Genomic DNA, 23,357 nt, shown 5'->3' on the forward strand with positions numbered 1-23,357 from the left:
TTTTTCTCTCTCTCTCAATACTGTGTTCATTTGGTTCATTTTGAATAAACAGAATAAAAACATCCATTAAAAACCCTCCCTTCCACACCACTGACAAAAAATTTCTTGGGAAAAAACCCCCCAGAAACTTAAGCATAATATTCACATAAATAAAGTATGGTATAATAGACAGACTTTACATGATTAACAACATGATTAACAATCATTAAAAACAAAACAATATTGGTACATAAATCTCCCAGAAGGTTACAGTAGCCTGTAAACATTGAATTTGTGTGGTAACTATCATAAACACTTAGAGATTTTTTTTGTAAGAGGCTACACTTTGAAATGCCAAACTTTTCCTATGTTGTTTATACATTATTGTTTACTGTTTTTGGTTTATACTTTCTGTGCTTCTGTGTATGACGCCATGTGTAGTACATGCAGTACCACCTCCGCGCCACCAGGGGTCTCTCCCTCTGCTCCACCCGCACGTGTGATGTTTGAGTTGGATTTTTCGCGAGACCTGTGGCGGCGTACAAACATGTCGGCGTTCAAGAGAAAACGTGGAGGACAGGCTCCTGTTAATAAAAAGGCAAAAAAAGTAAAATTTGTCGCAGATGGAGGTGAAGCACCGGCAGAAGCCGAACAAGAGAAGAAAAATGAAGTCACGATTCCAGCACCGGTTTCTTTGGTGAGTGCGCGTGCTTGTTATTAGCCACAGAAGTTGGTAGCTAGTTAGCTAACTGACGTTCACCGATACACGGGAGTTATGTTTTCTGTAAGTTAAATATTGTCATTTGTACACTAACACGGTGAACAGTCTGTAACTATAACAAACACATTGAACTGAGTAATTTAGTAACGTTAGTAGGATAAAGAGAAAGTCGTTCACTATAGCATACTCAGTCTGAGAGCAACACTCGTAACACGGGGCTAAGCATACATGTTTGCTCAGTATTACCCAGCGATCATTTAAAAACTAAGAAGCCAACTGGATGAATGGGGCAGTGTTTTAAACTCCGTGTTTTAGCTTGTGTTAATGTTATGACATACATTCTCTAAAACAGGGTAAGTGGACCAACAAGGAAAGGGTTCTCATTTTCTCCTCAAGAGGCATCAACTTCAGAACCAGACACTTGATGCAAGACCTGAGGACCATGATGCCTCATGCAAAAGCAGGTTAGTACCGTGTTTCCTTCCTTCATCCAGCTACATGTGCTGTTACTGCATTGCTGCTTGTGTTGAGCAGAGATATAGGTTTTGTCAATGATACTGTCATAACACGGTTTTTCTTTTGTCTGTCAGATACAAAAATGGACAGGAAGGACAAGTTGTTTGTTATTAATGAGGTGAGCTTGTTATTTATTTCGACACATTCTATGTAGAGTCAAATGCATGACAGCACAACTAAAGATCATCATTTACAGGTGTGTGAAATCAAAAACTGCAACAAGTGCCTCTTTTTTGAGGCCAAGAAGAAGCAGGACCTCTACATGTGGTGAGTGTTTACTTGCTCCTAAACACTAAGCTGTTCTTAATAATTACTGTTCTAAAGCAATAATATGTAATATTGTCCCTGCCTTACAGGGTTTCAAACAGCCCTCATGGACCTTCTGCAAAGTTTCTGGTTCAAAACAGTGAGTTACTTGTGTCCTGCAATTCTCAAATGCAGAAGACAACATCTGTCATTGGCCATGGGGAAACACTGGTTTATATTATTGTCTCTCCACAGTTCACACACTGGCTGAGCTCAAGATGACAGGAAACTGCCTCAAAGGATCCAGGCCGCTGCTCTCGTTCGATCCTGTGAGTAACACTGGCCGTAATTTAATCTAGAGTATACGTCAGTGAAGGGCAGCTGTGTGCCATAAGGACCTTTTAATTCTGTCCAAACATGACACCAGATTATTTCAATGATTAGCACACAAGTTATTTTGATTCAAATTAAGTCATCTATAGATAAAAAATACTAACCTGCATGCTCCACATCACTGTCCATCTTGGGGGAACAGTCCTGCTGCTTTGACAAACTGCCAAAAATATGCATTTATGCACGCTGACATCTGATAGATCAGTGAAGGTTGCAACTTGTCAGAGTCTGAATAAGAGCTAAACTATTTTGTCTATTTTTTTCCTACAGAAATTTGACACAGAACCACACTTAGCTTTACTGAAGGAGCTCTTCACCCAGGTGTGTATACAAGATGAGGATGCATGTATTAATACTGATTACACTTTTGGTAATAATTGAGCAAAGCAGATCTTCTGTCCTGCTGCAGCCAGAGGATGACATTGTGGAAATCTGAGAGGGAGCTGTTCATTCTTATTAAACTGGAATCTTCAACAATTTAACATTTGGTTGCTAAATTTTTTCATTTTAAGAAGTACTCATTACGTTTTACTGTTGCAGACATTTTCCACCCCACGCTACCACCCCAAGAGTCAGCCTTTTGTGGACCACGTCTTCACATTCACCATTGCAGACAACAGGATATGGTTTAGAAATTACCAGGTAATGTTTCACTATTCTTGGCAAAGTCCGCTCTGCTTAGGTTAACATTTTACAAGTATTTCATTTGTTTGGGAAGTAAAATGTATCTCCTGTTGTGGGTTCAGTTTTCAGAGACTTTATTTGCAAAGTTAATTCTGCAATCATTTCTGTGTCATGTTCAGATCATCGAGGAGGATGCAGCTCTAGTGGAGATCGGCCCTCGCTTTGTTCTCAACCTCATCAAGATCTTCCAAGGGAGCTTTGGAGGGCCTACGCTGTTTGAAAACCCTGGGTTCAAGTCCCCTAACATGGTACAAATCCAGTGCATGTGATATGTCTGATTAATTACTATCCTACATCATACATTTTCTGATTGTGGATCCTTTCTCTTCACAGCACCGGAGAGAGATCCGACTGGCTGCAGCAGCCAAAGTGCGTGAGAAGCAGATGGTGAAGGAGATGCAGAAAATGAAGAGGGCCGAAGCGAAGGAGGACGTGACCAAAGACGTTACGGCTGACGTCTTTGTAACACCAGCTGAGGAGAAGCCTGTTCACATCCAGACAGAAGCACCAGCGCCAAAGGTGGCGAAGAAAAACAAACACAAAGCTTTCAAAAGACAAAGGATGGCGCGTAGGTAACCAGATGGACTCAATTACAGAGTAGCTCACTGCTGCCATGATTTAATATTGTCTCAAGAAAATGTGGTAATGCAACAGTCTAGTCAAGTCTTAAGTCCACTATTGTGAGCTTTTTTGTTAAGACTATGTGCAGATTGTCAATCAGTTATCACATTTAACAGAGTAAGAGATAATCTTAAATCTGCACGTTGTTTTCAGTGTCTGTTGCCATAATCTGTGGATTCACACTATGTATTTTCCTCTCTCACTCAAGAGGACTGTGCAGATTGTAGTTGGTCATTAAGGTCTCAGCTTTTACAACACTGCAAACGATATTTGCCCATCCATTTTGATAAAAGTAGACATTCTGTCTGTGTAAAAAAAAAAAAGTGTTTATTAAGTTGACTAGTTGTTTTCTATGTCCTGAAAATAAAACAATTTAAACTTACAATCTCCATCTAATTTATACTCCCAACAAATGTTTGTCAAAGGTGTCAGTATACACATGCAGTATCAGAAGTGAAGAGCTTCAGAGAAATCTAAGACCTGTGTGTAGAGAAGACTTTCTGTACACATACTACACTAGACAACTGTAGGAAAATGTATCATGTCTTATTTTTATGGGCCTTCAACCAGCTAACTGCATGTGTCAAAGGAAGAAAGGCAGAGAAAGGTCCAGAAAGATGGGCTCAACCACTGTTTGCATTGGACTACAAATCACGTAGCTGCAGGCATGTCAAGGGATTTCTTACTCAAAATACCTGGGTCTCCATAGTAACAAACAACACATTATACAGTAACTGTTGATACAATAATTTTCCATATCTGTCTGTGAAATTATGTATTCTTAATCATAGTGCTCTAACTACACAGACTAACGTAACAACCAGGTACATTATCTCTGCACAAATCCAGTGGCAATGCTCAGCTCAAATACAACTGTTGGCAAATGATGAACAAGTTTGGTGATGAACTTTCCCACCATGTCCATTATCCTTGAAGTCCACCATTTAGTTCCTGTGTGCACCCCACTGTCAGCACTGCCTCGTCAAGCAGACTTTGCCTCCTCACTCAAAGCAACAGGCCACCACCTAAGTCAAGGTGCTTATTTGAAGAAGAATTTAACTGACTGTGATCACTCCTCTTCCACCTCCTCGTCAGGACAACAATAATATTCTACAAAGCAGATCTGCCCGTCATCGTTCCTGACCAAGTACTGCAGAGAGAGGAAGCCCCTGCTGTCTGTCCTCACAGAGACTTTACAGGACAAAGCCAGGGCTTTGGTGGACGGCTTCAGCAGGGACATCTTGTACCTGTCACGGGTTAACAGAAAGGACAGATTTAAGACACAATTAAGAGCTTTAATAAAAGTCATTATGGGAACATACAGAGACAAGAGAGGTACTAGAGTGGGACTTTATAATGTAAGAATGTGAAGGTAAAGGGGCAGAGGTCACCATTTTTATAGATATTTAGACATGACAGCAAGAAAAGCATTGGTGTAATTAATAATCAATGGTTTCACTGCTGTGGTTACATGAGACAGTTAACTGGAACAAACCTGTTATAAAATTGTAGCTGCGCTGTTCCTGTCCTGACAAGTAAAATGTCTCACATCAAAAACGTCTATTACAAAAGTAGCTATGAACGGAGATGTATATGAACTAGATCTTAATCATTAGTTATCAGCTTTTGAAGAGAGTCCATCACCACTCTCACAGAGCAACGTCAAGCAACTAAATGAAATATGGGAAATGAATACCACACATTTTCTGTCAATTCATCGTCTACTTTGTCTCTCTGCCTCTCTTTTCTTCTAGTGGTTGTGTTACTGTCTCCAGTGCCCCTTGTCCACCTCAGAGTTGTAACAGTAAAATTATTTCTCCGTGCCAACCTGTTGGTTTGTGTCTTGTTGCATTTGAACAGCTCCATCATGTCGGAGTCTTTGGGATAATCATAATGGGCATTCCCAGAGTTCCCAAACGTAGACAACCTGAGAACAAACCAAAAAACATGGAAACTGAGAGATAGTAAGAAGCACCTCTAAGCAATACTTGTAACACTCAACAATTTATTGTTAACACAGAATGGCAATTAAATTTCCATTGAAAAATTACATTTTGCTGCAAGAGAATCCCCAAAGGAGGTCCTTGTATTGAAACACTGCTGTTCAACAAATTTAACAAAAGCAATGACTGTGCAGGAGGTGATGTCTGTTACCTACAATCAGTGTAATCAAGGCTAAAGAAAGTTTAATTGCTGAAAGAAGATTAAATGTATTTTAAACATGCTTCTTTGGAGTTTAAGCAATATAATCAAGAGCCAAATGTCCTGCATAACTAGTATAGTGTAGAACATGTAGGGATGCTTTAAATACAAAAAATACAAAAAATAAAAAAAGCAATTTCAGTTGTGACAACACACCTGAAGTATGGCTGACTGGGGGACATGGTGATCTGTAGCACCTCACTTGTCATGTCCAGTTCAGAGAAGGCCTCCTTCAGACTCTCTGACTGCAGGATCACCTTTAAAACAAGGGACCAATGTACACACATAGTAATCAGTGCCATTAAAATAAAACTTGCAGATTTTGTCATATGTATTCCTAATGGGTTTATAAAATATACAAGTCACTGAAAGAGAAGACAAAAGGAAAGGTGCATCTTTACTTTCAACTGCAGCCTCTAAATAGATGGGTTCATACGAATTTGTATTAGTTAATCTGCCAAATTTATGTAGAAGTAAAATATATCTCTTTCAGTATATGAAATTGTGAAAGCCAACCTTGTTTGTGACATTGGTGCTGCAGAACTCAAAGTCAACTGGCTCTTCTGGTTCCTGGGTGTTGATCTTGCACACAGTCACTACCCCACCCTCTTCCAGGAACAGGGTCAGAGGATAACCGTACCCCCTGTAGCACATCCGCAAGGCTGTTAATACTCCTGCAACATCACAGAAGGGTGATAGTGAAAATGTTGAGTCACAACCACGACAGATAATCTGACTATGACTACAGAATAACACAGTTAGTAAATTGGTGCTTAATTGAATAGTAACTGTTGTTTTCTTTTGCACACTCTCCAATCAGCTTTCCTTATCTTTACCTGGCACTGTGCTTCCTCCAAATATATTGAGGCAGTCCAGCAGAACTGTGAGGTTGACCTGAAAACCCACTGAATCTTCCTTTATGGTGAACTCTTGGAAGATCTCAGCCTGGAATACAAAGAAGACAAGTCTTTTCTATCGAGTATCACCATTATAATTAGGAGGAACTCAAGACTATTTTCAACTGGATCACTTCCATTGAATGAAATGATTCAATGAAAAAAACACACCTGGATGAAGGCATTGGCTTGCAGACATTTGGAGTCCTCCACAGTGACCTTCAGGCCGTTGGGTGTGGCGTTGAAGATGGCATGGTCTTTGAATGTGATTGCTTTCAATATGTTGGACAGATTGCGAGCATTATCCAAACTGGCCATTAAAACGTATTGTTCATCTTCAGCTTGTGACTGGGTTGACAGAGGCATTGTGGCACTGAATAGGAGATACACAGAACTTTACATGAAACATTTGGATGGCAAATGTTCGGGGGTTCGGGGTTTAAAAACTGCACAAAAACAATAAAACAGCAGCTTAAATATAGAATATTTCAATAACAGCTATGCATCTTTATCTTGCGTCCCTAGAGTCTAGGCTAAACATGGAGAGCAGCATTTAGTTTCTGTGCACATTGCACATATGTAGAACAAACTGCCAGAAAACTCCAGGTCTGCTGCAACTCTATTAACATAAGATATATGTTGTGTTAATTCTATGAAGTTCTTTTAAATCACGACTGAAGACTTTTATTTTGCCGCAACCTTTTTTTCATTTCTTACACTGCGCTGTAACTTTTAGAATTGTATTTTATACCTGTCTTCGTTTTGTTGTGAATTTGATTTTATATTCTCTAACCCTTTATTGTGTTTCTTTTATCACGATGTCTATGCTTTTGATTATTTACGTAAAGCAATATGAATTGCCTTGTTGTGCTTATAAATAAACCTGCCTTGCCTTATCTTTTACAACTTGGATACTTAGTCGAAAATGTTGATGTACCTATGTTGACGCATAAAACATGCTGTCTGTTTCTGACCAATTTTAAGCTAGGCTATATGAAGGCACATCACATGTAGCTAACGTGAGGTAACACATAAAACAACTTAAATAACAAACTGCCGTGAATTCCAGTGTTATGTATTGTTCTATCTAGAAAGCCTGGTGAATAAACTTATAAAAAAATGTTACTGTTATCTGTGAGAATGTGTCAGACACTTACAAAGTTGTACTTCAGAAACACGTATGGCTGTGTTTTGAAGAACGGCGCCCCGGTTTGCATCAACTTCCGCTTCTCTCTTCTTCTACGGAAGTAGATTCCGCGCATGTGCAGTCGCATTTCGGAGACTTCGCCGATACCAAAACACACGAGATTTTTCCTGTCCACAGCGGCAGTAAGCGACAATATCGGTGTTTTGTGATCCACAGAGGTGAGAAATATTGCTCAGTCACAGTTACATGGCTAGAAAAATGTTGTTAAGTCTGCAGGTGTAATATCCTGTTCTTCATATCTGTTACGTATACCGAAAAATGACAGAAAGCTAACGTTAGCATTATAGCTAGCAGTGTCTCTGATGACGTTGTGACACGATCTGTACCAGAACAGGTTAATAACACACCAAACGGACCTCAACAGGTCAATAATTAATGTTGCAAAGAAGAGCTAAAGACGCAGCCTCTGAATTACTTCTATGGTGTTTTCAAAATAACATTTAAACACCACGGAGAGGTATATATTGATAGATCCAGTCACATGACTTGTCCAGTGAAATAGATATATATGTCGACCTTCTTAACACAAAGTTTCACACCCCTGTGGTCACTGAGTAACTTGTTAATCATTTGTGTTCTTTCCCTGCTTTAGGTTCTTCATTTTGGGCGGCCTGTCTGAGCCACAGTCATGGTGTGCATTCCCTGTATTGTGATTCCTGTCCTGTTGTGGGTCTACAAGAGGTTCCTGGAGCCTTTCATCTATCCCTTCATTTCACCTATTATTAATACATTCTGGACCAAAAAGGCGGTCCAGGAGACGGGTGCTACTGACCAAAAGGTTAACGAAAAGAGTAATGGAACTTGTAAGGTAAGTTAACTTAAAAGTAGAAAAATCCCATGTTTCCACAACTGACCCAAACAGGAACCACTTAAACACAGCTCACCCAGAGGCTTTGAATGTATTTCCAACAATGTCGTAACATCAATTAATGTAATTGAATTTTGCAGGTTAAGTTGGGTTTCACTTGACCAAATGATGACTGATAGTGGTGTTAGTTTTAGAGCTTCTCTCATGATTTTGTCACTAACAGCACTTCTCTTTCTTCTGTGTTTCAGCTTGAAAGCAATGGTGAAGCTACTGCCAATGGATCCACTATAGCAGCAGATAAGAAGACAGATTGACAGCTCCAAATGTTTATAATGCATCTAAAACTGTGTAAATATTCCATTAATATAACTTAGAGAAACTATGAATTAACTTATCATTCTTCTTTGAATTACATGGTTTTCAATAACCATCTATGTTGTGCATACCTTGCTTTTAATTTTTCTTTTTCCATTTGTATCACAATAACTCTAAGAAATTGGTTATTGTTGATATGTTTTCCACATCTATCATGAATCGATAAATGCATTTATTGTGTTGAATATTCACTTTCAATGGAATAGCTTTTCTAAGTCAAACTTGTAGTATAATGACTGAATAAAAGAAAATCTTCAAAAAAGAAATATGCTCATTTATTGATCTTTTAGTAAGCTGTGCTTCTGCTTCAACTAGCTTGTTTACCTGGTATTGTAAAGCAATTAAGGGCTTGCTGTTTATATTCTGTGACATTTTAAACAATATACATGTGACATCAATGTCATACCTATGCAAAATGGTTTGACAGCGATTTGATCATTGATATTCGATGAAAAATCATAAAAGAAAGCAAGATTTTAGCACTGCCATGACCATTCTTACATGTATTGTGAGAATTATGCAGATTTTAAAGATAAAAGAGTAAGTAAGTGGAAATGAATAATTTAGCCCAGACACACACATACACTTTTCCAGCATGTATTTCTGTTTTTGTGTGTACTCACTCTTAGTGGAATAGTCTTCCCGCCTCTCTCTCTTAATATACATGTATCTCATTTATCCTATACCAGAGGTGTGGACTTGAGTCACATTAATTGGACTCACAACAGACTCAAGTCACAAATTTGAAGACTTAAGACATGTCTTGACAAAACCGAAACAAACCAACTACAATTATAACACAAACAATACAGGGTATGTTGAAAAAGTGTGCCACAAACCAGTTTGTTTCCTGTATTAACCAACATTAACACTTGATTTCCAGCAAGTCGACACTTATTTCCCCAGATTTACTGCAAACCTCTCTGACAACATCCTATCAAGTTGCAGGACAGAAACAATGAAGAACTGTTTTTAAGTTACTGAGTGCCAGTTGTAAAAAAAAATTACAACAAAGATAATATTGTTTGTGTACAAAAAACAGTGTGGTGGTCATAAAAAAGAAGGAACTGCAGTACCCAAAACATGCAGGGTGAAAAATTACAGATAGAGATGCAGCAACCTCCAGCAAGCACGTGAACAAACAAGTACAAATTTAAAAAACATTGATGATTTTTTGTAAATTTTGCATACTATTACTCTTGTTAAAGTGGCATTACGTTTGGTGAAGAGTGACATGACTTGGGACTTGAGTGCAAAGACTTGAGACTTGGTTGTGACTTGCAAAACAATAACTTGGTCCCACCTCTGTCCTATAGCTTGCTGACAAATTTCATTAGACCTCAACTATTTTGCTGATTTATCATTTAAAAATAGCATTTGACGTTCCTTTTGATTATATTCAGACAGTTTAAATGTGATAGCCTGTGTAAAATTATCTAAGATATGAGGTATAAAAAATGATCTTGTGAAATAGAACTAGATCTAGAAATCTACTCTAGAAAAGTGTCTGTCTATTGGCCCTATTTCTATCTGCAGCGTCACAGACGTAATCAACGCCCATATGTCGTCATCACGCAAGGGGTGGCGACGTGGAAAACATGGAGGAAAGGAGTATGTAGACTAAACTTAATTGCTTCAAATTAGCTACAAATTCAAGTATTCGCCTTTGGAAATTACAGTTAATGAAAACATTGGACAAAACTGTTAAATAGCTTAAAAAACAGCCGCCATTAACGGTCCTGGGCGCCGAGAGAGCCGCGGAGACTGCGAGCAGCATTTATGACAGGTAAGCGGTCAGCTGATAGCAAACAAGCCGTGGACGTTAGCTGTTTTCTGGACACTGACTATTAACCCGCCGGTTAACTTGACACCCATGAATAAATAATTTACCTAGCTATGATTTCATGCTAATGTGTGACCGTTTGTACAACGTGTTGACAGCCAAAATTGCGGAGTTATTTTCTTGCACTTGAAACAGGATGAGCTAGCTAACGTCATGCAAGTTGGGTCATTAACACAGCAGATGCAACATTAGTCACGTTATGAGCAGATACAGCTAAAGGAGCATTAAATAGCACACTGAATCTGGTATCTGTGTATTGTTCAGGCAAGGTCACAAAAGCCCGTTAGCCAATGGCAACAAGAATATAATAAAATGGCATGTGTCAAATGGCATTTATACCTTTTATGTATTGCTATAAATACTAATAAGTATAAACAATTCTTCGTTTACCACAACTGTGTGCTTCCAGTATGCTCCAGTTTACTTGGCTGGCTGGCTACACTTGTGTGCTTAAGGTGTGTCAATTCAAAAAAACAAAACTTACGTCCTGGTTCCGTCTATGTCATCCTGTAATGACTTGGCCTGCCTTTCAAATGAAGGCATTGGACTTGGTAAGGGCAGGTGATTTTTCTTGCATATAATTAGTCAAATCAAGGCTTTGATTTGAAAAACATGGATAGGAAGACTAGAGATCCACATTATCAGTCCCAGTGGGAGCATGTCTTCTTTGCATTTTTGATTGGCTCCTGGAGTTTTGTGTTACATCTTTGTTATGGACAGTGAAACTAATTTAGAAGTGATGTGTAATGTGAATTGTATTTATGTTTACTAGTGCTAAAAGAATATAATGTGTCTTAATTATGTGCCAGTTACATCCCCACTGGCCTTTCTGCTGCACATTGATGTTTGTGAGGGCCAAAGGTCCCTGTATTTAAGGGAGAAGCCAAACTCTGGGTGCCTGATAAGTAAAAAAAATTCAGTAAGGCAGATATTGCTGAAGTGTCGTCACCAGCTTGACTTGGATATACTGTGGCTGCATGTTTTTTCTTAGCTAACTGGACTTTTTCTGTAAAAATAACTCTTGGCAGATATTCTCCGTGTTGAGTTCATAATTAAGCTAGTTTTGTAAGTTACTTTCCAGCATTCAAGCATTTTTCAGAGGGGCAGATTTATGTTTTAATTAGAGAGTAGACAATACAGACAGGAAACAAAGGGAGAGAGAAATGGAAACACTGATTATAGGGTCAGCTCCTTAAACCCCAGGGGTAGCAGGGTGTTCACTTCTTAATAATTTCAAATTTGACTGCATATAGAGAGATGTAATAGCTCTGAGTCAAATATTAGCTGCTCACCTCAAAACAGCCCTCAAATGGTCCACTCATACCTGACTGATTGGAGCTTTTCAGTTTTCCTCAGCGAGCACTCCTCCGTGGTGGCTCGACTTACTTGTGGGGTTCCTCAAGGCTCCATTGTGGGCCCTGTCCTCTTCTCACTGTATATGCTGCCTGTGGGGTCCATTTTTGATAAACATAACATTCAGTTTCATTGCTTTGCTGATAATGTCCAGATCTGTTTACAATTAAAAACAAATAGTACAAATTCTACACAGCTTTTGCTGAAGTGTTTATATGATATCAAGACTTGGATGAATTTAAACTTTCTCAGTGTTTTTCATATAAGACAGAGATTGTTAGGTTTGGAAGACCAGACCTATTGGTTGACTGCTGGTTTTTCTTGGCCCTTTAGTATCACACAATTCACCTTTTGTTAAAAATCTTGGTGTAAGTTTTGACAGTTCCTTCTAATTTGATAAACAAATTAGTTCAGTTGTCAAAACTAGCTTTTTTCAATGAAGACTTTGACTTTGTCAAGATAAAGCCCCATCTCCCCGCCAAAAATTTCAAGAGAGTTATCTATGCTTTTATTACCTCTTGGTTAGGTTATTGTAATTCTTTGTATGTGGGTGTAGATCAGTAGATCTGCAGCCACTTATCTTCTAAGTGGAAAAGGAAAGCAAGACCACATAACATTAGTATTGGCCTCCCTCCACTGGCTTCCTGTCCATTTTAGGATTGATTTTAAGATTTAATTGCTGGTTTTTAAGGCTTTAAACACCGTGGCGCCACTTTGTCTAATAGAACAACTATAGTTTCACACTCCAGTTAGAGCACTGAGGTCGACTGATCAGATGCTCCTAGATCACAGAAGCAGGCACAAAACCAGCGGCGATTGAACCTTTGCAGTGGCTGTCCCTAAGCTATGGAACAGCTTACCTTTACAAATAAAAACTGCTCCAACATTAGAAACCTTTAGATCGCCACTGAAGACCCACCTCTTTTCACTGGCGTACAATTGATTCGAGACTGACAACCTAAACTGATTTAATCCTCTGTTGTGTTCCAATTTGCACTATTATGTCTATTGTTGATTGCTTTTGTATCTGTTTTAATATTTTATGCCAATTACACACTCTATAAATAAAAATTGACTTGACTTGACATGACTTGACTAATAAAGTCTTACAGGAATACCTCACCACCTTGTATTCAAGATAAATGAGAAAAGCAGCATGACTTCCTGACTTTCAAATGGTCGTTTATTTTTATGTTGCCTTAAAAGCATAACATTCTCTGAAGTTGCATAAGACATTCTTCACATAGTTTAGGACAAACAGAGTTGATCATTATTTGTGATGGCACCAAACTTAAGAGCATTTCCTCTGCCACAGGATTTGGCATATGCCTGGTGAAAAAGCAGTGAAGAGTGGTGAGTCTGGCTGACTGGAGCCAGTAGAGATGGGAGCCAACACCAGCCAGGTCAGTGACCTGTCTGATAACCCCAGCCTCAAGTCCCTGGTAGGCACGGAGTCTATATCAGAGAATGACCCTTTCTGGAACCAGCTCATCTCCTTCACCTTCATCAGTCCCACTAGCAGGTAAAAAAATACACATATAGAAAGGTGCTGTTCTGTCAGACATGTGACTGATTATGTGCCAGCATGGTTCAAAATTCAATGATTATTAGTTTCAGGATGAAACTTGGTTGCAGCGTCACATGAAAAAGTGTTGCATTCTTTTCTCTGTCTTGGTGTCATTATAAAGACAATACTTGGCAATAAAATCTTAAGACACAGTCCACTTAATAGCTTTCCTCTGTACTTTCAGCTTATTCCTATGATGCTGACGACATAAGATGTCGTGGAAAGGTCAGGGAAAGTTAGTAAATGGACCTTGTGTTAAGAATTTCCAGCTAAACTACTATATCTTAGGTCAAAACATTTCACACTCATGAGTTATTGATAAAGTACATTTAAAAATGTCTGTTTTTGCTTTCATTACTTGTGATTGCCAGGCCATCCTGTCAGGAGCATATAGACTAAATCATCAGAATAAGAATAAAAATAACTTGACACTGAAAAACATGATGGCGATAATCAGAATAATTGTTAGTTCCAGCTCTAGATGAAATTCCTGCATGCAGAAAAAAACAAGAAGCCAGCCAGGAAGGGAAACAAATTGGAGTTAAAATTGATCGTGACAGTGGCAACATTTCCTGAACTGTAAACCCTCAGGGCCTTGGTGGAAAATATATCTCCTGAAAGTGTTTCTCATCAAAATTTTATAGCTGGTGTGTTTAAAAATTTAGTATGCAACAAGCTATTAGTGACTCCTCCAACAGCTTCTTGCAAATTCCTCCGTTTTGGACAAATCTCCTCAAGCATCTACTCAAGAGTAGTAGTACTCTCTTCCAACATTCCAAAAGACATTTGACACACAACCTTTCCAATGAGGAAGACCTTAAAGATTCCCATCCAGGATCAGCAACTGTGGACAGGATGTTTGCGGAGCTCACCTCAGTAATCATTTAACAGGGTTATTGTCCTGCTTGACTGAGAATAGATTGACATGTAGTTTCATTGTAAATAGTGTTGAGAGGGAAAGACACCGCCTCACCTCCCATCAGACTGACTGATTTTACATACTCATCATTCATTCACCTTTGAAGTGTTAACAGTGCATATACACTTGTGTACTAATACTGCTCGTTATTGTGCTATCTTTCTTTAAATAATTTTGAAAATCATTTTATTTTAACACAAACTTAAGATATAAAGTGAACATAATATGAACACTGGGGACAACACAGGAAAGAGGACTGTTTGAGTGGTTTGAAGGAATACTTCACTCACAAAATGTCCATTTATATATCAGCTAGTTACGCAGTGTTACCTTGAAAACGGCAAACGTGTTGATTTATTGATTGGGGACCACGTTTAACAGCAGCAAAACTATATCAAAACATCCATTTGCAAACTCTCACACAACTTGTGCAGTGTAGTCCAAGTCTCATTTAGCCAGTCTCATGCTTAGTTCTTCACAAACACATGCATTTTTGGTAAAACCTTACAATTCAAAACTGAACTGAAAGCGAAACTTCTCCATGCTCCATGCTCCCTTCAAATCTAGACTCCAATGTGTGTTTGTGAAGAACTGAGCATACAACGATAAATGAGACTTGGATTATCTTGCACGAGTTGTGTGAGCGTTTGTAACTGGATGTCTTGATATAGTTTCGCTATTGTTAAATGCGGCCCCCAAATCACTTAATAAACCAAGGTGTTTGCCGTTTTCAATGGAGGCATTCAAGGAAAACAATATACCTTAAAGTCACTGCTGCGGCGATTATTTTCATGATCGATTATCTTGCTAATTATTGTCTTAATCTATAAAATGTAGGGAAAACAAGGCAAAATGTTCATCACAGGTTCCAAAAGTCAAAGTCTCCATATTTAGATTGCTTGTCCTCTTTGACCAACAGTCCTTAACTCAAAGATTTTTAGGTTATAATCGTAAGTGTTTTCTCCTTTTCTATATAAATCTCTTCTTCTCTGTTTTTCTTTCAAAATAGTGGAGACTCCAAGTTACTGGAAGAGGCTGTCATCCCCCTCGCCAAGATCCTCAGTATGTTGCCTGTGATATAAATATGCTTCATATGTGATATTTAAAAATGTTTTACTGGTCAATACCCTGGTCAAGTTGTCACAATGTGTGTCAGCTTTTCAAGAGTTCAAATTAAAAAAATCATCACTATTTCTTTCTTGTTGTTTGCATGCCAAATTATCGGATTAGAAGGTTTTGTTAGCTTATGTAATGCTTCTGATTAAGTTCTCTCCTCTTTTTTTTCCCAAGTTGAAAACAATCCCAGAACGGGGAATTTTGGCGCTCTTGTGAGAATTTTCCTGGGAAGAACCAAAGAGCTGAAAATCTCTACAGAATGCCAAGAGTGAGTATGGGAACCTCAGAGGAGATAATGAACTCAGATGAATGCGTCAGTAATGATAGACCCCATGCATGTCAGTGTTCGCTGCGCGGGAGTGCTGGCCACTTATTGTTTGATCACAGGCAGTCAGCGAATCCTTATTTTTTACAGGGGAGAAACACTGAAGTGGTTATAGTTTCCCATGAGAAAACTGCTGAGGTATAACCATCAGCACATGTGGCATTATTCTGCACCGGCTGCCAAGATCCATTTCCACAGAGATTGACCCTGCCTAAGTCACCCAAAATGCTTCGGGTGGAACTCTTCATTCTCTATTAAACATCATTAGAGGTTGGAGTTATCGCTCCCAATCCACTCCCATTTGTTTTTCTCACATTTCGTAACAGATTTTGTCCCATAAACAAACCAACATTTTCGGTGTCAAAAATAATTGGCATGTGCAAATTGTCAATTTGTGGGACTGATTAGACACCCCCAGTTGGTGTTTAGTGGTTGTGAAACATTGTGGCTTGCACTGGATGGTTCCAATCATTTCTTGTTTTCCTCCTCATTTGTTTCTCACCAACTTTGTCCCAAATTTGTCTCTGTGTGAAAATATAGTAACTTGTATAGTATCATTATATGCTATTATGGTATTCTCACAGTGTTTTCTTGGGTGTCAAAATTACGGTTGTAATGCAGTTATGAGACATTTTAGTCAGTACAGGGGAAGATGAATATGATGTACAGTAACTCAAAAATCATAAGGGATGATAGGGACTGTGTTTGAGAAGGACTAGAGGGTCACTTCTTTGAATTTGACCCTCACTCAAAGTATGCTACACTGGCTCTGCTCAGTCCATGGCCATCAGTGTAAGATGATAATAATGTGATAACCTGATGCTGTCCAGTTTCAAGTAGAGTTGTTGCGATACTGATACCAGTATTGGAAACACCCCCAATACTGCACTAAAATGCTGGATCAGATATGCGAGTCTATACACCGACCCAGTACCACCTAATTTATTGATTAACTTTGAAATAGTTTCACATCTGGATGAAATGGAAATTTTCCCAGAAATCAATTCTTCTTTGTTGCTCTAAAATAGTTCCCAATACGGCAAGTTGTGCTGTGCAGCTACTGCCAACTGCTGTGTTAGAGGCAGTGACGAAAAATTGATTAGCCGTTAGGAGAATGTCAGCAGTTTGTCAGTTTCCATAGGGTGCCTCAGGAATGAGTCCTAGAACCCTGAAATGAGTTAGCATTTTACTAGTTATGGTTCCCCTTTCTCAAAGTCAATGGGTTTTTGGTTAGATGCCTGAAATAAGATCTGTGGTTCACACAAGCGTAAGAGACTTTCACATTTTGTTCTGTGACGTAAAATACCCCACTCGTGAACTCTGAAGGCCGTTGCTAACAAGTGGCTAAATGAGACTACAGAACGTCATCATGCTGCGCCAAAGCTGGCTTTACAGTCTTGTTATAATGGCGATGTTAGGTCATGTGACTGTGGTCTAGTTCGTTTATAGCCTTAGCTTAGCTTTTTACTTTTGGCTTCAGTAATCCTGACAGTGGTGTTCATTTATGAAGATTATCTTGCTGAACAAAACATGATAATCAATAATCCAAAATGCACTGGAATAATCCAATTTGTTTTTTGACAAGGGAACCAGGGCGACACTAACTTACGTGTCAGCCTACAGAAAAACGCCATCCCCAGGGTACTCTATGGCATTCATCCTCTGTATGTATTTGTTCATGTTTTATCTGGTGTTTAACCTGAGTCAAGCTCTACAACAATATTAACAATCATTTCGCATCAATGCAAGGTTAGTAGTATACAGCTGTTTATTTTTCTTTTTGCAGTGGTATTGCTATTTGTATTGGATGCTATGCAAATTCAGCTATTTCAGCTCTTAATTGGATAAGAAAAAATGGTATCAGAACATCTCTAGTTTCCAGTTTGAGTAGGCGAAATACACAAGGACTTAAATCCCAGACTCAAGTGTGCCGAGCAGTTCTTGAATGAAAGTGTGTAACTGTTAGCATTTGAAGGACCATATTACTGAAGAACGTAAAGATGGGTGACAAATTAAGTGTCTTGGTATGTACTCAGGCCACCAGAACAGATTCAGTGCTTCTTGCCAAGTCTGAGGAACTCTATTAGTGGGATGAACACCATTCCTCCATGAGGTATTCACTCATTTATATATACAACCTTCATTTAACCAAGTATTTTCATAGAGATCAAGATCTTTTTTGCAAGACAGATGTGGGCACAACAGACAGAAAGAAAAACAAACATAGCTAGACATGATAAAAATGACATATAGCCCCAGAGACAATCACACATTACAAAATAGATAAGAAGATAAAATGTATATTATATTTTTTGGTCTTAAAGTGATGGTGATTTAACTGGGTTGAGATCTGGTGACTGAAAAGGCTGTATAATTTTACTGACATCTTTTTTTATACTCACCAAACCACTCAGTGAAGTTACTGACCTGGATCAGCTGCCTCTGAGAGACTCCTTTAATAAAAGTCTGAATGTGCGTCCACTGACTGCACATCATATTTGTCCTCAAACACGGGCTCTGTCTGAGGTAATCTCAGAATAAATACTCTGCGAATGGGTGCCCACCTGATGACCTTGATAAACATTAATAACATAATAACACTTTGTTGGTGCTCACTTACAAAGACAATGAAATGATCATTAAAAGGAAAAACAAAAATATAAATTTCAGCTTCTTTTTCATTTTTATCATTCTGCCGTCTCTGTTTGTTATCCCTGCTGCCAGTATTCACTTGCAAACATGAACTGTGACATTTTCACAAATGCACTCGCTCACATGCAGCTCCCCACAGACCTTATCTGCTGTGTTGGATGATTGTTATAAAAATATCTTTCTGTGACTTCCTGCAAAATGACACAAAGCTAAATACAGCTTGTTGAAAGTGGTAAAGGAAAAATAATCCAGGGTATGTGCAGGGTTGTGAAAAGTCTTAAAAAGCATTGAGTACAAGTTTCTTTAAAGAAAGGCCTCGAATTTAATTAACAAAGGCCTTAGATATTTTCTCATGCCCTCTGTAGGCAGTAATGTTAGTTATGACATTTCTTTGTGTTTGATCGTGGGCTGTCGGGAGATGCTTCACAGCTATTAACAAAAAGAGGTGATTGCTGCCACTGTTGATGGTGCTCACAGGAGGCTGTTCAGGCTTTTTTTGTGGAATTTCAATCAGCACCATCAGACGTGCACCTCTGCCTGCTAGCAGGGAACTTCATTGTCCCGTAATGGCCAAGTGTGAATTTTAGTAAAAGCTTGAATTAACTAATCAAATTAATTTGGTTAATCCATTCATTCAATTTCTGATGCTTAATTGCGAGCAGGTCGCGTTGATTTGATTAATTATATCATCAGGAATTATTGCTCTGCACTGCTGAGAAGAACTGAAACTCTGATTTAATAATAAATAATTCTAGGCCATATCGTCTCTCCTGGTTCTTTATCATACTTTCATCGTGAAACAGGTCTTAAATTTTATTCTATGTGGTATTAAAACCGTCTTAACAAGTCTTAAATTTAACTTGGCGAACCCTGTAGAAACCCTTTAATGCCAATCAGCTAATTTCTCTCATGGGATTGGTGCAGTGGGAGCTGGAAGGAACAAAGACAGACTATGATCAACAGGGAGCTGCCATGTATGTCTTGTATAATAACTCCCTCGACCCCTTGTGTAGAAACAGGCAGAGAGGACCTCCTCGAGGAGCTGTTGTCCAACCTCATTCACCTGATCGTAGAAGTGCCCCTGCTGTAAGTATCTACCTTGTTTGTGTATTCGAGTGTGTATAAATGTGTGTGTGATAGAGAGTTGACCTAAACACTCAGTTGTGACTTATAGAGCCGGGGGGAAATATCATTCTGAGATGCGTCGCAATTCTCTCTCAAAAGATCATGACTTGATACAGAAAGGTCAATAATCAGATCGACTGGCATTGTTTTAATAAAAAAATGATGGGAAAAAAATAAATCTTTTTATTTTGATTATGGATGAAATATGCTTTGTTTTAAATGTAGCCAGCGCTCACACAGTGAGAAAGAAAGAAATCATGTATAAAAATCAAAACTGTTGATGCATTGAGATTAGGCTTGCTGTGGTAGCCGGTTTTACCGGTGTTACATTACCTGCCCACCACCCCAACTGTCATTGTGCTTCTCTTATGAATTAGTCAGATGACGCAAGCTTCAATTATCAACTGAAAGTGTCTGTTCCCTACAGCAGCAGCAAAGTCACAGCACAGATTGGCAAGAGTCAGATTCTACTTGTCATGTTAGGAGAGTAGACCGACAAGATGATGGTGGAGGATTTGGTGCCTGTTTGGCAATATTTTGGATTTAAACTCAATGCTAATTTGGAACCTAATAACATTAATGAGGGACCAGGAGTTGGTACATGCTAAGAAGTTGTAGGTGTGCAGCCACATGCCTGCAGCTCTTCATGAGCTCATGGTGGCTGCTCCGTCTTGTTCATTACTGCTTTCAACATTTCAAATTCATCCGCGGGCAGAAACAGCCAAAACTGACTGATGTTTTGTTTTGTTTGCACATTTTTAATGAATGATAATGCTAAGTGCTAACATCTCTGACACACACATTGTATTTCCTGTGACTACTTTATAATTGAAGTCAACTCGTGTTTTGCCAGGTAAATGCTTATAATATGTGTTTCAATGTGCGTTCTGCCGATATTGAGCATCATCGAAGAATATCTTTTCTGTTAAAATGTAATTGATAACACCGGTGGGAAAATTCCCTCACCTTGGCATCCCTAATAAAGATGCATAAATAACTGTTTTATATTTGCTTCGTAGCCTCTGAATCATAATCAAATCAGGAGCTGCAGAGAGATTCCCACCACTAGTTTCTTACATAAACCCTTAACGTCACACATGCAGGACTAATTTAAATACACAACTGTAAAGAGAGATTTTGCACCCCCACACAGCATCTTTCCACATTGCTAATTGTATAAGATCACTTGTTTGACGTTATATTATCAGCATAATGTTCACACGAAAAAATCAAATATTGGTGACTTCTGTGCTGTTTCTCAGCCCGGCCCATCTCTCAGTTTGACTCCTTTGTTTTTATTCATGTTTGTTGGTTGTTAATGTGTGTAGGATGTTAGTCATTGAGCAGTTAATGAAAAGCAGTTTGTGAAAAGTTTGTATGTGTAACTCTCCCCTTGCGTGCTCCACTGGCTCATCCACTCCTTGATTCACTAACCAAGAGAAGCTGAAATCCATTACAAAACAAGGTTAGGCTTGGATGTCCATATGTTTCACTCCCAGAGTCGTCAGCCAGACTGACGTGCCGGAGCACTGAGCTGGCAATGTGATGAGCAAAGGGACAGAATTAAAAAGAAAAAAAAAAAGGAAGGGATATGACTAAAAGATGTTTGTTGTTTTGGAGGAAGAGAAAGGGCTTGAAATGAAAGTTGGATTAGGAGCCGTGCCAGTGAGTGGGAGAGGGAACATCATGATTGAAAAATGGTATCATCCTTTACTCCCTGTGGGCGGCGTGCACGCTAACACTCTCTGCTTTAATGAGCGAATATTTCTGTGTGTTTACTCATCAATGCTGGAATTATCTCCTGCCTGCCACTCAGTCTGTCACGTAGAGACAAAGATACAGTAGTATGTGCGTCTCTGTGGGCAAAATCCTCCTCTGCAGTGTCAAAACAAGTTCACAGAAACATGACTGACAATTGCTATTTTCTTGACGCAGCATCTTCCACTTCTCCTCTCTTCTCCCTTGTCTGTATTGTGTCAGTCTTGATCCTCCTCTCTTTGTCTCTTTGTCAACCAGTCTACTTTCTCCCTCTCTCTGTGTCTCTCCTTCTCTTCTGTTGTCTCTGGACATCAAACCCTGGCTCTTTTGTAAAATGCGTTCAGCATTCCAACGTTATTCATTGTTTCCAGCTTTAAGACTTTTACCTGTTTTTCTTCCCTCCACCACTTTGTGACTGTCATCCCGTTTCCTCTGTATGTGCTCCTGGTTTGGATGGAAATCTTAGTTTCCCCAAATCCCTGATTTCTGCACTTCTTGGGGCTTCAAAAGAAAGACAGATGCAACAGAATTAGTCCCGCTTTGTTTTTTCCACACATACTCTGTGACAAGCTGCTTCTCTATTAAATTGTTCGGAGACTGTATGTTAAAAAACCTTATTAAAACCTTGGCACAGATAGCTAATTTACTGGTTAAGACAAAGGTCAGGTGTAGTTAAGATTATCATTAAAGACATTTGTTTACAGCCTGTATGTTTAACTGTATCATTGTTTCACTGACAAGTGTATAGCTGAAACAATAGTTCAATAAATTGATTGGTCAGTAAACAAAAAAATCTACATTTTGATAACTAATTGGTGTTAACTTAGGATTTTTTCAAGCAAAATGTCAAAAATTCTCTGGTTTTAGCCTCTGAAATGTGAATATTTCCATTTATGTTTTTTCCTGGCCTATGATAGTAAACTGAATACCTTTTCTTCTGGACTGTTAGTTGGATGAAACCGGACAATTTCAAGTAGTCAGCTTGGGCTTTGTGGAATCTTGATGGGCATTTTTCACAATTTTTATACACAAAAGAAAATATTCAAGATTTAGCCATGGTGAAAAGATTTGTTGAAGCCCTGCATTTGACATTTGTGTGCATCCACGCACACACACACAGTCAAGTGGTAATCGTTCAGTTTGAGATGTAATGGGTAAAGACTGTGTGAAAGTGAAAGGAAAAACACTGCCCACTTGATTGAACGTGTCAGTGGAAGCACGCAACAGTGAAGTTTTGCTTCAATAGAAGGATACTTGTCTGAAGTGGGGTCACTTTTCACTTGTATTGTCATCGTAAACCACATTGCAAGTGAGATACAGAATGCCTGTCACAGCTGTAAATACCCTGTTTCACAAAATGCAAGGTGTGATAAATATGTAATATGTAATAGAATAAATAGACGTCAGTTCTTCTTAGCATTGAATTAATATACATATAATACCTACATTAAAGATGTGATGTAAGATATTATTAACCTTACACGCATTTGTCTTTTCTCTGCAGTGACATCACCTATAGCATCCTGTTTGAAGCAGTGACCACGCTGCTGGTTTTCTTCTCCTATCAGCTCTTCCACAAAGACATCCTTCGAGATGGATTAATCTACCAGCACATCATGAAGGGACGATGGTGAGAAAACACCCACGCACAAGTTTATACTTTAGTGAAGACTGCCATCAACTCAATTTACCAAACAGCATCTGTTAAAACTGCATGACTTTGGCGCCCAGTAGCTCACCTGGTAGAGCGGGTGCCCCATTTACTGAGGCTATGTTCTTGCCACAGCGGCCAAAGGTTTGATTCCAGCCTGCAGCCCTTTGCTGCATGTCATTCCTTCTCTCTCCCCCCTTCACTCTGAAGCCATCCTGTCCAATTAAAAAAAAAAAAATCTTTAAAAAAAAACACTACACAACTTAACTTATACCTTAACCAAGACATTGGAATAAAGTCCTAAAATTTTGACTGCTCTATGAGATAATGCCCAGATGCACCAAACTGACCTCAAAGACAGAGTGGCAATGAACACCAACTGTTGCGACGCCTCATGTCG

The 23,357-nt window shown here is 38.9% G+C and overlaps 4 protein-coding genes across 4 annotated transcripts in view; 3 read left to right on the forward strand and 1 right to left on the reverse strand.

The window, feature by feature from the left end:
* The first annotated feature begins 480 nt into the window (after nt 1-480).
* Nucleotides 481-3,329, forward strand: bxdc2 (brix domain containing 2). The gene is made up of 10 exons (XM_049604523.1): nt 481-676; nt 1,053-1,164; nt 1,291-1,334; nt 1,413-1,483; nt 1,573-1,622; nt 1,718-1,791; nt 2,126-2,176; nt 2,396-2,497; nt 2,659-2,787; nt 2,873-3,329. The coding sequence occupies exons 1-10, from the start codon at nt 482-484 to the stop codon at nt 3,113-3,115; spliced, it is 1,071 nt and encodes a 356-aa protein (XP_049460480.1). The 5' UTR covers nt 481; the 3' UTR covers nt 3,116-3,329.
* Nucleotides 3,330-3,866: 537 nt separating this feature from the next.
* On the reverse strand, nt 3,867-7,531 carry rad1 (RAD1 homolog (S. pombe)). Its single transcript, XM_049604524.1, has 7 exons — nt 7,416-7,531; nt 6,430-6,631; nt 6,199-6,307; nt 5,879-6,036; nt 5,519-5,619; nt 4,989-5,087; nt 3,867-4,407 (listed from the first exon to the last, which is right to left on the reverse strand). The coding sequence occupies exons 2-7, from the start codon at nt 6,622-6,624 to the stop codon at nt 4,230-4,232; spliced, it is 840 nt and encodes a 279-aa protein (XP_049460481.1). The 5' UTR covers nt 6,625-6,631; nt 7,416-7,531; the 3' UTR covers nt 3,867-4,229.
* On the forward strand, nt 7,513-8,914 carry LOC125906106 (UPF0729 protein C18orf32 homolog). The gene is made up of 3 exons (XM_049604525.1): nt 7,513-7,623; nt 8,058-8,273; nt 8,522-8,914. Exons 2-3 carry the CDS (start codon nt 8,094-8,096, stop codon nt 8,585-8,587), a joined length of 246 nt encoding a protein of 81 aa, XP_049460482.1. The 5' UTR covers nt 7,513-7,623; nt 8,058-8,093; the 3' UTR covers nt 8,588-8,914.
* A 1,303-nt stretch (nt 8,915-10,217) lies between these two features.
* Nucleotides 10,218-23,357, forward strand: part of dym (dymeclin) — a 68,334-nt gene continuing 55,194 nt past the window's right edge. The window contains exons 1-5 of the mRNA XM_049604417.1: nt 10,218-10,434; nt 13,160-13,366; nt 15,340-15,392; nt 19,437-19,509; nt 22,811-22,936. Of these exons, the coding sequence (XP_049460374.1) occupies nt 13,227-13,366; nt 15,340-15,392; nt 19,437-19,509; nt 22,811-22,936 (392 nt within the window). The 5' untranslated portion in view covers nt 10,218-10,434; nt 13,160-13,226. The remainder of the gene's footprint in view (nt 10,435-13,159; nt 13,367-15,339; nt 15,393-19,436; nt 19,510-22,810; nt 22,937-23,357) is intronic.

This window comes from Epinephelus fuscoguttatus, linkage group LG18 (assembly GCF_011397635.1).
Source record: "Epinephelus fuscoguttatus linkage group LG18, E.fuscoguttatus.final_Chr_v1".
NCBI classification, from domain to species: Eukaryota; Metazoa; Chordata; class Actinopteri; order Perciformes; family Serranidae; genus Epinephelus; species Epinephelus fuscoguttatus.

What these genes read in the sequence shown, in the direction of transcription:
- bxdc2 (XM_049604523.1), top strand. Translation starts at nt 482, where the DNA reads ATGTTTGAGTTGGATTTTTCGCGAGACCTGTGGCGGCGTACAAACATG. An exon ending in GATGCCTCATGCAAAAGCAG is followed by an intron (nt 1,165 to 1,290) that starts GTTAGTACCGTG and finishes TTTGTCTGTCAG; the next exon opens with ATACAAAAATGGACAGGAAG. An exon ending in AAGCAGGACCTCTACATGTG is followed by an intron (nt 1,484 to 1,572) that starts GTGAGTGTTTAC and finishes CCTGCCTTACAG; the next exon opens with GGTTTCAAACAGCCCTCATG.
- rad1 (XM_049604524.1), bottom strand. Translation starts at nt 6,624, where the DNA reads ATGCCTCTGTCAACCCAGTCACAAGCTGAAGATGAACAATACGTTTTA. An exon ending in TGGAGGAAGCACAGTGCCAG is followed by an intron (nt 6,037 to 6,198) that starts GTAAAGATAAGG and finishes GTGATGTTGCAG; the next exon opens with GAGTATTAACAGCCTTGCGG. An exon ending in GCACCAATGTCACAAACAAG is followed by an intron (nt 5,620 to 5,878) that starts GTTGGCTTTCAC and finishes CTTGTTTTAAAG; the next exon opens with GTGATCCTGCAGTCAGAGAG.
- LOC125906106 (XM_049604525.1), top strand. Translation starts at nt 8,094, where the DNA reads ATGGTGTGCATTCCCTGTATTGTGATTCCTGTCCTGTTGTGGGTCTAC. An exon ending in AGAGTAATGGAACTTGTAAG is followed by an intron (nt 8,274 to 8,521) that starts GTAAGTTAACTT and finishes TCTGTGTTTCAG; the next exon opens with CTTGAAAGCAATGGTGAAGC.